Below are 13,586 nucleotides of genomic sequence, written 5' to 3' on the forward strand. Positions count from 1 at the left end.
GATATTAACTATACATTCTAAAGTATTCTCAAAAAATAACACTTGCTCAGTTTTTCCAAAGTTTGATATTTCATGTATTTATTTATTTATTTATTTATTTCAATTATTTGGCTAGTTTATCTTCTTGTAGCCTACTCGACAGAAATGGGCTTCCATAAATTTGGTGCTGTTCTTGTCAGTGTCAGTGATCTGTTAATGTTGTTTTTGCTAAGTTTCATCTGTACACCAGCATTTAAAAAAAAAAAAAAAAAAACAATATCCTAACATTTAGTCTTAACATAACATACTGAGCACATTTCAAACACAAAAATTCTTACATAACACTTAGTAAACTTTTCATGGTGGTTACACAACTCTGGAAAGGAGCCACATGTGTGCTCCGGCACTGTTTACCATAGCACTACACCCCTGTTCAGGATCACCTGAAGAAACAGGTAAGCTCATTATTGTTACAGTGTTAGTGGGCGTGCTCATTCTCCTCCTCCCAGTCAAATCATATGATCAGGGACAAGTGAGCAAACTTCCGTTTGTTGTACAGGACAGCAGCTGGAAGTGGAGGAGCTACGGACAGCTTCAAAGAGGTAAAGTTTGAGCTATTTTACACAATTAATCAATTATTTCTTTGAACAACACTGCGGACGTCTTACATGTTGTCTGCTGTGAAAGCCGTGAAGTACGTTGGTGTCTACGTAGCTCCAGGCAATAGCCTACTTGTACCAAAACGTCTAGATGAAGGTAAAACTTTGCATGTGGACACATTTAACACTTTGTTTGAAGAGTCACGTATATGTTTCTTGTGGCTTCAATCTATAGCCTATAGATATATTATCATCACAGTAATGTTATAACGCAGTATCATAATCATTAATTACCATATTTATCGTTCATATACCAGCTACTTCAATTTTTAATTTATTAAGTTTGCCATTTTAAACAGATTTGATTATATTGGAACTTTATGCAAATGCTGAAAGTCAAACAAACTACTTATTCATCGTAAAAATTAGTGAAATGAGGCAGCCGAATTGTGTTTCTTTCAAAACTATGATGTTTCATCCCTTTATTAGCAAATAGTATTCCGTAATGAAGGACGATTTACTAAAATTAAAAAAATTAAACAGGGTTTGGTTCTGGCCCGAGAATCGTGTCCGTGCTGTTACGTTATAGTGAAGACTGCTGTTTTAATTGCACGATTATAAGAGATTGAGTATCCAAAAGAATTGTTCAAAGTAAAATGACATGCTATTGATGTAAATGTATGAATATACGAGCTTTTGATTTGGAAATATTTTTATATAAAACGTTTTTGAATATATATTTTTTCTTCGTTTATGTTTTTAATCGGGATTTTTAATAAAAGTAGTCTATTTTATTAATTCTTATGGTAATGTTTACCTTTAATAATTCTCTAATTTTGTATGTATTTTTATATTTTAATTCCTTTTATTAAATTTGCGAAAGTAACTTCCTGTTTTGGCTTTGTGATGACGTCACGCAGACATGGCAGCCCACAGGGTGAAGTTGTAAACAGAACATTTTTCCTTTTAAATCCTCGGGTTTAAGCCTCTGAAGGACAGTTTCTCACCTGACTTGATGCTGAAATCTGCTGAATCTGGAGAAACGAGGTACAGGAAGCCGCAGACTCGGGTCACGTGATGTTATCGGGTTTTTAAGTTAGCCATTAAGCTGACAGCGGTTTGATTAGCTGATACTTCCCTGTCCTGTCTTTAAGGGCTGTGTTTTAAACTGAGACTGAGATAGCTAATACTGTAAAGAATTCATCAGCCCACGGGGCTTAAATACACACCTGGTTTTACTCAAACTCTCTCGTCTTTATTTAAAGACATTACCGGATACATTCATACATTTTAGCGTGCAAAAAAAAAAAAAAAAAAAAAAAAAAAAAAACGAGACGAAGTCACAGCAGCATGTGAGAGGAGTTCAATAAAATACTTAAAAATCAATATAATGAGCTCTAATCAATACCATAAAGTAATAAAATAAAATGTGTGACAATAAGATAAGATTAGATAACACTTTGTTGATAGCCAGGGAAAAAATAATTGAGCTGCAGCATTACAGGTGTGCGCATTAAGAAAAAGAACAACAAAGTTAATATAAATTAAAAAAAATTAAAAATGAAACAATTTTAACAAACTAAAATAAAATGAAATAATTTTAATTCAAAAAGAATCAAACAAATTTTGATAAAATAAAGTTAAAACAAATTTTAATAAACTAAAGTTGAATAAAATAAATTAGAGTTCAATTTAAAAAAGTAAATATTGAGAAAAATGAAAAAAAAATGAAAAAAATTCTATTGAATAATGTACTGCTATCTTCAAAGTTGATATGAGTCAAATAAAATGAATTGAATTGAAAATCATCTGAGATTATTTAAAAACAGAATAAAGAATTAGAAAAATGAAAAAACAAAAACTAGAAAGAATTTAAAGAGTTCTAGTGAAAAATAAACTTATATTAAAATTAAAGAGTTGTGATCAAATGTACAGTGGTAAATTTGTTTTCTCCTGGAGTGTAAAATGAGAAAAAAAAACTATTTTTAAGGAGCTAAATTACCGGTAATAATCCATCTCCTTGTGTGACTCTGTCTCCTCTTTGGTCCAGCAGTCATGACAAACACAGTCTAAAGAGCATAAACATCCTTATGGGCAGCAGGGACCAGGACGTACCCGATGATGGACAGCAGAGCCTCACTGGTCCTCCGTCTGGAAACCTCCTGGGCCAGGATGCCTCCTCCACGCCGAGGTTCGTCTACGTGCTGGCTTTTTTCTCCGCCCTGGGAGGATTCCTCTTTGGGTACGACACCGGCGTGGTGTCGGGGGCCATGCTGCTCCTCAAGAAGGAGATGAACCTGAACACTCTGTGGCAGGAGCTGCTGGTTTCCAGTACGGTCGGAGCAGCGGCTATCTCTGCGCTGAGCGGGGGATCGTTGAACGGGTGGTTTGGGCGAAGGGTCTGCATCCTGTTGGCCAGTTTCATCTTCAGTGCTGGAGGCGTCATCCTGAGCGTCGCCCCAGATAAGGAGATTCTTCTTGTGGGCAGAATCACGGTCGGTTTGGGCATAGGTGAGTTTTTACTACAGGTTTATCCAGCTCTAATTTTTTACTCTACATTTTATTTTTTAATCTACCAGTCACCAGTTAACAGGGTCACACTTTACACTGAAACACCAGTGATGTGTCTGCTTTCTCTAACCTCAGGTAACCGGTTTGACCAGTAGGTCTGTTAAATATTCTGTTACATGGTGAAGTGAGTTAAAGTCTGCCTAACCCGTCGTCTTGTGCCTCACTAAGAATCAAGGCAGTTAACACTCAATCAGCTGTTATTTGTATGCAAACAGCCCTGACACACACACACACAGTGTTTACTCTGCAGATCAGTGTGTGAAGCCTTTAACCCTTTCCCTGGTCAGGCATCGCCTCCATGACCGTTCCAGTTTACATCGCCGAAGTTTCCCCTCCTCACCAGAGAGGCCAGCTCGTCACCATCAACTCGCTCTTCATCACTGGAGGCCAGTTCATAGCCAGCGTGGTGGACGGAGCTTTCAGCTACATGAGTCACGATGGCTGGAGGTAAACACAGGTTTACGTGTGTCGCTTATTACCAGGAACATTTGATTAATCTCCAGTGATTTTTCCATTTTCTCTTAAAATTTCTTAAATGTGTTACTCTGCTGGCTTTCAGGGAGTTTTTTTCTGTTTTTGCTCAGCACTGTGGTGGTGACTGATTCAGAATCAGACTTTTCACTCTCAGGGTCATGAGACACTTCTTTATTTTTTGTTATTTGGAGTTAGATAAATAAAGAATGATTGTAACAAGATTTATAATTTGGTGAAGTAGTTTGAAATCCATCCACAAGTGAAGAAAGAGTGTTTTGAGTAATAATCTAATGAAGTACCTAAAATAAAAAAATAAATCAATAAAATAATGAAATAATAATAATAATAATAAATTGAGGAATTTAAATAAAATTTTTAAAAAATAATTGGATAAAATAATAAATAGTAAAATAATGAAATATATAAAATTAAGAAAGTAAAAATAAAAGTGTCAAAATAACTGAATTGCCTAAAATATAAATAAATAAATAAACTAACAAATAAAAAAAAAAATTAATAAATTCAAGTATTTAAACAATTGAAAAATGAACAAGGTAAATAATTAGACAATAAATAGTAACACAATAAAATAAATATAATAACTAAAGTAACAATAAAAGTACCTGAAATGAATAAAGTGCCTGAAGTATCTTTAATAAATTCAGTACCAAAAATAAAGTACCTGACATAAAAAATAAAGTACTAAGATTAAATAATATATTCAAGTTTTTAAATAACAGAAAATAAATAAGATTATTTAAATCAGATAAAAAAATAATAAAATAATAAAATACATAACATAAATAAAGTAAACATTGAAGTACCTGAAATAAATGAAGTACCTAAAATAAAAAAATATCGAGATTAAAATAATAAATTTAAGTTTTCAAATAATAAAAAAATGAAAAAGATTAAATTATTTAATAAGATTCAAAAAATAATTAAGTAATACAATTTATAAAATAACAAAAGTAAAAATCTAAGCAGCTGAAATAAATGAAGTACCTGAAATTAAAAGAATAAATAAATAAATTCAAGTATTTTAAAATAATACTAGATATTATAATAAAATAAAAATAATAAGATACAAATCTATCGGATGAAATTAAAGATTAAAATAAAGCATTAAAATATCTGAAATTTAGTGCCTGAAGTTCCTGTACCTGAATTTCACTTTGGGGATTAGTGAAGCACATTCTATTCTGTCCTTTTCTAGGTACATGCTGGGTTTGTCCGTCGTCCCGGCTGTGCTGCAGTTTGTGGGCTTCCTCTTCCTGCCTGAAAGCCCGCGTTGGCTCCTCCAAAAAGGCAGAAACGACGAGGCTCATCACGTTCTCAGTCAGATCCGAGGAGGTGGAGTGGACGAGGAGTACGCCACCATCAAAGCCAGCATCGAGGAGGAGGAGAGGGAAACAGGAGGAGGTGAGGAGCTGTTTGTTGGCACTGAGAGAAAACAGGAACCAGGAGTGATATATTAACACCTCTCTGTGTTTTTCACCGGGTCTTCAGAGGGCCCGGTGATTCTGAGGATCCTGGGTCACGGCCCGACCCGCAGGGCTCTCATCGTCGGCTGCGGTCTGCAAATGTTCCAGCAGCTGGCGGGGATAAACACGGTCATGTAGGTGTCTCATATGGCTGAAATCAAAGCCTGACCCATCGATTCAAACACTTTCTCTGAGGTCGCCATGCAAAGTGATCTCCGCTCTCATCCAGGTATTACAGCGCCACCATCCTGCAGATGGGAGGCGTGCGGGATGTGAAGATGGCCATCTGGTTGGCGGCTGCAACTTCTGCAAGCAACTTCGTGTTCACGATGGTCGGCGTGTGGCTGGTGGAGAGAGTGGGCCGCAGGAAGCTGACGCTGGGCAGCCTGTCAGGTTTGTAAAGTCACAGGAGTCAGTCATGTGACATTTTTGATGCTTCTGCACTGCAAAAAATGAAAATGACGCAAGTATTTATTTCTTCATTTGAGTAAAACTTGTCTTATTTAGACTTGTTTAGTTTCGTATTTAGACTCGTTTGGTTTCTTATATCAGGAAATGATTCTAATTTCAAGAAACTGAACACGTTTTTCCTCATTGGCAGATTTTTTAATTATATTTTGCAACTTAAATTGGATTTATACACTAGCAATTAGAATATATTGTTATAACTTTGATTCTAAACCAGAATTTCAACTTTAATCACAGCAACATGTCACAGTTAGTCTCAATACTAAAAACTTCAAATGTCAAAATACTAAACAGACAAATGTTTCCCAACAAGAAAATAAAATAAAATTTACATGCAGTGTATGGCTCAAATTATTGCTATAACCACTTCAAGACACTAGATGGCCTACTTCAGCCAATAATGTATTAAAAAACAATAGAATTGGCATCAGGTGGCGAGCGATTTTTCACTTATTAGGAGCCATTTCTTTTTTATTTCGTCCGGTCTTTCAGCTCTAATTTGACCCCCTAAACATGCTCAAAAACTCACCAAAATTGGCACACACACCTTGCCATCACCAAAAAAATGATACCAAACTTGACCCCCAACATCCCATAATATGCTCTGTAGCGCCACCTAGGCACACTTGAGGTGAGCCCTCTCTGCTCCCTCCATGTAAACAGATGGGAAAACTTAATCCTGCCTCTAATGCTGCTGCATTTGGGCCTCTAAACAAAAAAGTAAAAGTCGTACAGCTTTAAAAATGACATGAATGGATTTCTGACAAAATTTCCTACAAAAATATATATTTTTTACACAGATTAGGTCAACATTCTGGCCCATATGAAGAGTTGTTTGTAAACTTAAGTGAATTTCAGGATTTGAATCCTCCCTCTGCAGTTCCGTGATGATGTCACACACTGATTAGGAGTTCTGTGGTGATGTCACAGTGATTAGGAGTTCCCGAGTTCCGAGTTCCGAGTTCCGTGCAGCTGGTCATGTGACTCAGCAGAGGAAATAATTGGGGGGGGGGTTTCATTTATCTATTTATTTTGAGTTAAACTCCACATCCTTCCGTCACTTCCCTCTGACAGTGGAGGTCTCAGAGTGGAGTGCTCCACGATGTAACAATCAGACCAAACTTTGAGTTAAAGTGAAGAGTCGAGTTATTGGAGAGCTGACTTTCACTTGCGATCACTCAGGACAAATGATCCAGACTTTAGGATTGAAGTGTGACTGCTCCTTTAAGGCCATACTCAGCGTCTTTTTAACCTCCTCTCCTGCAGGTACCGGTCTGAGTCTGGCTTTGTTGGGCATCGGGTTCTTGCTCTCCGCTCAGAGTTCTCCACCCGTCACCCTCCACCCGGCCGTCCCTCAGAACTCGACCTGCAGAGCGTACGGGTAAGAGTGTGATGATTTTATCAGAATCAGAGAAACTTAACTCTGAATATCTGAGCCGTCGATGGCGACAGTGAAATGTTGTTCTCTTCAATCCTCCAGGTCCTGTGAGCTCTGCATGTTGGATCCAGGTTGTGGATTTTGTTTCCTTGAACGCGACTCCACGGTGTTCAACTCCTCCTGCGTCTCCGTCAACGAAGCGTCCAAAGATCATGCCGCCTGGGGGAGGTTAGACTCACGTCAACTTTTTTCTCATTACATTTATTTCCAAAGATTCAATTCAAACTAAATTATCTCCCAGACATTGGTATTAACTCAAATAATCCACACATGAAAAGAAATCACAACGTTCAGGTCCATAAATAATGATTATGGTGAATTAAGTACGATAACACAGGAAAAAAGTATTGAACACACCATGGAAAGGCTGAATACTTTGGCAAGGAAATGCACCATACCACCTGAAATCTGTCAGTAGTTATTACTTGAACTTCCAATTAGTGCAAACCAACATCAGCTGGGCTAGAGCAAATTGATGGTCCTATAAAAAAGGTGTTTTTTTCCCCAAGCAGTTAAATAGCACACACCTCATGATGGGTAAAGGCAAAGAGCTCTCTGAAGACATTCACAACCTGATTGTTGCTCAGCATCAGAATGGAACTGGTTACAGACTTATATCAAAGCACCTGAATATTCCAGTCAGCACCGTTGGGGCCATTATTCACAAGTGGAAGAAGCACCACCTTACCATCAACAGGCCACGCACAGGAGCTCCTTGAAGATTTCTGACCAGGGAGTCAGAAAGATAGTCAGAAGAGGACTCAACCAGCCAAGGACCACCCTGAAAATGCTCCAGAAAGACTTGGAGGCAGCAGGTATAATTGTTACAGAGAAAACAATAGGCAATGCACTCCACCGCCATGGCCTCTATGGACGCTCAGCCCGCAAGACTCCATTCCTCAAGAAAAGGCATGTTGAAGCTGGTTTAAAGTTTGCTAAACAGCATCTTGACAAGCTTGTAGAATACTGGGAGAATGTTGTCTGGTCAGATGAGACCAAAACTGAACTTTTGGGCTGTCATACTACAGACCATGTTTGGAGCAGAAATGGCTCTGCACATCAGCCAAAAAACACTACACCAACAGTGAAGTTTGGAGGTGGAAGCATCATGGCATGGGGTTGTTTCTCATCTCATGGTGTTGGCAAACTTCATATAACTGACGGAGCAATGAATGGAGCCATGTATGGGGAAATTCTTGATCTGAATCTGCTGCCATCCACCAGGATGAGGAAGATGAGACGTGGCTGGACCTTCCAGCAGGACAACCATCCAAAGCACACGGCAAAGTTGACTCTCAAATGGCTTCAGAAAAAGAAAATCAAGCTGTTAGAACGGCCTAGTCAATCACCTGACTTCAATCCAACTGAACATTTGTGGAAAGAAGTAAAGAAAAGGGTTCACCAGAGGGCACCAAAGAATATTCCAGATTTAAAGACAATCTGTGCAGAGGAATGGGCCAAAATCCCACCTGAGCAGTGTGGGCCATTAGTTCAAACATACAAGAAGCTTCTGGAAGCTGTCATTGCAAACAAAGGCTTCTCCACTAAGTATTAGATGAGTCTCAGTTAGCGTGTTCAATACTTTTTTCCTGTGTTATCGTACTTAATTCACCATAATCATTATTTATGGACCTGAATGTTGTGATTTCTTTTCATGTGTGGATTATTTGAGTTGATACCTATGTCTGGGAGAAATTTTGTTTGAATTACATCTTTGGAAATAAATGTGATGAGAAGTTGACGCGTTCAATACTTATTTTCCCCCACTGTAATTTCAGAGTGTGGTCGTGGCTCCAAACTCTGTTTCTTAAATTGGATTATTGAGATTTATTTAAAATAAATAAATCAAAAACCTTTAAATTAAGTTTTTTCTTGTCTCCAGGTGTTCAAACCAGACCGAGGAGGCCAACAGTCCCATCTGGGCCTACAACTACTGCCCCACATCGTACTCCTGGATCATCCTGATGGGCCTCATCCTCTACCTGGCATTCTTTGCTCCAGGTAGGACCACCCCTCACTGTCGTAAGTCGAACACACACTCGTCAACGAATGAACACGTCTCTTCCTCTGTGTTTGAGGGATGGGCACCATGCCGTGGACGGTGAACTCAGAGATCTTCCCCCTGTGGGCCCGCAGCACCGGAAACGCCTGTTCAGCTGGAGTGAACTGGATCTTTAACGTCCTGGTGTCTCTGACGTTCCTCCACGTCGCTCAGTTCCTCACGTATTACGGTAAGACTCATCGTGCATCACAAACGGTCATAAACGAACAGGTGTAGAACCCGTGTCCGTCTCCTCCAGGTGCGTTCTTCATGTACACCGGCCTCGTGATCCTGGGTCTGGTCTTCGTGTACGGCTGCCTCCCGGAGACAAAGGGCCTGCAGCTGGAGGACATCGAGAACCTGTTCATGGGTCCGCTGTGCTCCTGTGGAGCGTCGTCCCCCAGCGACACTCGCCACGTCCACTACATCCGGGTAACAGGAAACAACTACCTCCCCTCTGACGGCGAGGCGTCTGACGTAGAGTAGTCTGGGAACTTTCCTCTGGCTTTTCTGTGGTCTGCTGATGCAGGAGGAGAGGGTGGTTGCTGCCCCCTGGTGGTGGAACATGAACTGAAGGTTCTCCGGTGATGGATTTTCCTGATTCATCTCAGCTCTTTGGGAACGTCTTTTTTTTATTTTTGTTGTTTTGCACAGTCGTCTTTTCTGCGATCATTCCCTCTGTCTTCACTTTAAGGACGGGAAATGTTTCAGGGTGGAAAACTGAGGAGAGGTTGGTGCCAATCAAATCCTTAATAATCCTGCCAATGATGATACAATCAAGACAAACCAGCAGGAATGACTTTATTTTTTCAACAAATCGTTCTGTTGTTTCCTTTCCTCTCTTTCCTTTTTTCAAACACTCTGACATTTTATTTTTATGTCTTGTCTGGTTTCTTTCTGACATTTTTTATATGAAACGCAAACCAAACTATAAAAGTGATCTTAGAAGCAAGAATGTGTTTTCTACTGACCCTGAGGGGACACTTTGGGAGTGTTTTGAAGCGGGGCGCAGAGAAACCCGACAGAAGCGAGGCTTTCACATCCTGCAGACCGGCTCAGCTCCACAAGAAACTAAGTTTTGAGATTTCATTCTATTAGACTTAAAAGGTTTTAGCTCTAACTTCAACAATTTGTAGAAAAAGGGCAAAACATCAAAAAACAATTCAAATTTCATCCTGAAACACACGGGCTAATGGCTAAAATACAATAGCAATGCTGAAACACAAGCTAAAGGGTAAAACAGGAGCTAAAGGCTAAATTATGAGCCCATGGCTAAAACACAAGCCAAAGGGTAGAAAACACAAGCTGAAGGCTAAAACAGGAGCTAAATGCTAAAACCTAAGCTAAAGGCTCAAATAGGACCAAATGGCTAAAGCATGGGCTAATGGCTAAAATACAAAGGCATTGCTAAAACACAAGCTAAAGGCTAAAACACAAGCCAACAGCTAAAACCTGAGCTAAAGGCTTAAACAGGAGCTTTATGGCAAAAACCCGATATTAAGGCTAAAAAAGGACCAAATGGCTAAAGCACAGGCTAATGGCTAAAATACAAAGGCATTGCTAAAACAGGCTAAAGGCTGAAACAGGAGCTAACAGCTTAAACCTAAGCTAAGGGCTAAAATAGGAGCAAATGGATAAAACACAAGCTAAAGGCTAAATCACACAAGCTTAAGACTAAAACACAAGTTTAAGGCTAAGACACAAGCTAAAGGCCAAAATACGCTAATGGCTAAAGCATAAGCTAAAGGCTAAAATAGGAGCAAATGGCTAAAGCACGCGCTAATGGCTAAGATACAGTAGCATTGCTAAAATCCAAGCTAAAGGCTAAAACAGGAGCTAAAGGCTAAAACAGGAGCCCTATAGCTAAAATCAGAGCTAAAGGCTAAAATAGGATCAAATGGCTAAAACACACGCTAAAGGCTAAAATGCAAGTTTAAGGTCAAGACACAAGCTAAAGGCTAAAATAGGAGCTAATGGCTAAAGCAGGGGCTAATGGCTGAAATACAATCGCAATGTTTAAACAGGAGCTAAGACCAATGGCTAAACACCAGCCAAAGGCTAAAAAACAAGCTACATGCTAAAACATGACTTAAAAGCTTAAACATGTGCTAAAGGCTAAAACACAAGCTAATAACTAATCCACAGGCTAAACCCTAAAACACGAGCTAGAGGCTAAACCACAAGCTAATAGACTCTCAAGTTTAAACAGACCACTGCAGAGTAACTGTTGACTGTGGGTTGGAGACAACATTAGCACAAACAGATTAACCCATGTTTTAGCTTTTAGCTCCTGTGTTAGCATCTATCAATAAAATGAAGAGCCAGGTTACGTTAGCTCTGCTTGGTGAGGTTGGAGTTGGTAGATGAGCTCTGGTAGGACAGAACCAGGATTCACTAACGTTACACGTTACAGACACGTCTCAGAGCACCGGGCTGTGAGGAGAGAGAAATATAGCAGCTGCTAAACTACGCTACAAACTGACAAAGTTAGCTTGTTGTCAGGTTTTAAAGCGCACATTCCTGTTTTTAAACACCTGAAGAAAGTCTTCAACCTTTACTCTGGGCTGCAGAGGGACCATGCAGTTAATGCTTGTTGCTGCTATCGTGTATAAAGGGGGAGTTCTGCACTTTAAGAAACACAAATAGTGTTTTCGTTTTTTTTGATAAGAAAAAAGATTTTAATAAATCAGACTGACAGAACGAGTCGCTCCCTCTTCAACTTTCCAGAGCTCTGCAGACGTTAGCTCCTCACAGTACGGAGCGATGGACACAGACAGCTCGATTTCATATATAGCTGTAAGTACAGCGTCACGTTAAAGTGGGTTTACATTTTTCTCTGCTCTGCTTCTGTCATATTTATGTCATATTTAACACATTTACATGTTTTTATTCCTGTTTTCACAGCTGAGATAATGACGACCCTGATCAGCTTTGACAGAATGACATCCTTCTCTCTGGTGTGCTCTCTCAGTTTATCGCCTGATAACTTAAAAAGTGTTTTCAAGTTACGTTTTCTGGAGTGGTTACTGATAAATGTTCCTTAAAGACGAGGGATTGTACTTTTTAAAGTCTTTATTCTGTCCTGTCTTGGTGAATCAAACATAGGCTCACGTTTTAAGCAAAACTCCAAGGACTTTGTTTTTATTTATTCAAAGTTAAAGTTTCAGTATTGAAGTAGGGAGTTATTATTACAATGACCCTTATTTTGTTCCATAAGAAGCTTTCATATTTTCTTTATCCACCATCAGTGCCTCTGCTACTGTCATCTAATGACTGTCATCTCATATCATCCACACAATAAAAGCTCTCTATCAGACGTTTGTGTTTGCTCCCTCTGTCCTCGTTTCTCTTTCACTCCTTTGCAGTGGCTCCTTGTGGCTTTAAAAAAATATCATTGAAATAAAGAGTTTTTATTTTTCTTCCAGAGGGTATTGATGGTTAAAGACACCGACACTAAATAAAATCCTGCGTTAACATTTAGTTGAACTAAATCTTCATCCCATCTGTCAATAAAGCCTGCCACCGCTCTACTTCACCTCCTACAACATCAACAGCCCACCAACTTTCCATGCACCTGTGGCTAACCTCAAGTTTTACAGCCCTGGGAAGATAACTACATCTACAAAAAGACTCATCTGGAAGAAAATACTGATTTTAATTCTGTGTGGATGGATTCATTTAACTGACAACGTGCTGGATTAATATACATGATTGATATGTGGCAAAACATTAGCAAACACCAAAAAGTGATGAGTTTAGCAATGTCATCCAAAAATGTCAACAAATTTCAGTATTCTTTTAAGAATTAAAAAAATTCTGTACATTTTTAAGTTTCAAATTTTCAAAAATTTCAAAAATGTTTTAATTAATTGAATTTCATTTTTTTTTTACAATTATTATTATAAGTATTATATACATCATTATAAAAAATCATAAATCTTAAAATTTTAAAGAATAAGTAATTTTTTTAACAAATTTTTGATATTTTCCATTTTTTATTTTTTGAAAACTTTTAATTTTTTCCAATTTCTTTTGTGAATTTCTAAAATGATTAAATTTGAATACATTTGAAATTTCATTTTTTTTTCAAATTCTTAAAAATGTATAAAAGCATTATTTTAAGCATTTTGAATTTTTAAAAAAGGTATTGTTTTTCATATTTTTAAAATTTTTGCAAATATCTGATAGACTGAAAAAAATAATAAAAATTTGGACAATATTTCACATTGTTTCAATTTTTTATATTTTAAAAAGTTTGGGAATTTTTGAAAGTACATTAAGTTTTACCATTTATCATCAGTTTTCTTTCTTTTTTTTTTTTAAATTTGCTTAATTTGATCTGTTTTTTTTTTTCAAAATATTTGCATATTTCTCAAAAATTTACTGTACTTCATATTTATACAATGTTTGCAAATATTCCTTAGTCTGAAAAAAAAAATCTAAATTTGGACAGTATTTGACATTTTTGTAATTTTTTTTATTTGAAAAAAAAAATTGGGAATTTTTGAAAATGCATTAAGATTTATCATTTA

The 13,586-nt window shown here is 37.8% G+C and overlaps 1 protein-coding gene across 3 annotated transcripts; it reads left to right on the forward strand.

The window, feature by feature from the left end:
* Positions 1 to 363: 363 nt before the first annotated feature.
* On the forward strand, positions 364 to 12,342 carry LOC141796944 (proton myo-inositol cotransporter-like). 3 transcript variants are annotated; one of them, XM_074678288.1, is made up of 12 exons: positions 364 to 434; positions 539 to 581; positions 2,632 to 3,089; positions 3,437 to 3,596; positions 4,840 to 5,045; positions 5,133 to 5,241; positions 5,337 to 5,500; positions 6,842 to 6,956; positions 7,056 to 7,181; positions 8,896 to 9,014; positions 9,092 to 9,244; positions 9,314 to 12,342. In XM_074678288.1, exons 1-12 carry the CDS (start codon positions 371 to 373, stop codon positions 9,538 to 9,540), a joined length of 1,944 nt encoding a protein of 647 aa, XP_074534389.1. In that variant the 5' UTR covers positions 364 to 370; the 3' UTR covers positions 9,541 to 12,342. The 3 variants fall into 3 exon arrangements, with proteins under 3 accessions (XP_074534389.1, XP_074534391.1, XP_074534390.1); XM_074678290.1 differs by lacking the exons at positions 364 to 434; positions 539 to 581 and adding an exon at positions 1,484 to 1,625; XM_074678289.1 differs by lacking the exons at positions 364 to 434; positions 539 to 581 and adding an exon at positions 1,490 to 1,625 and having other exon boundaries at positions 2,629 to 3,089.
* Positions 12,343 to 13,586: the final 1,244 nt, after the last annotated feature.

Source organism: Halichoeres trimaculatus, unplaced genomic scaffold, assembly GCF_033239565.1.
Source record: "Halichoeres trimaculatus isolate MK-OKI-2021-1 unplaced genomic scaffold, fHalTri1.1 fHalTri1_scaffold_10, whole genome shotgun sequence".
Classification (NCBI taxonomy): domain Eukaryota; kingdom Metazoa; phylum Chordata; class Actinopteri; order Labriformes; family Labridae; genus Halichoeres; species Halichoeres trimaculatus.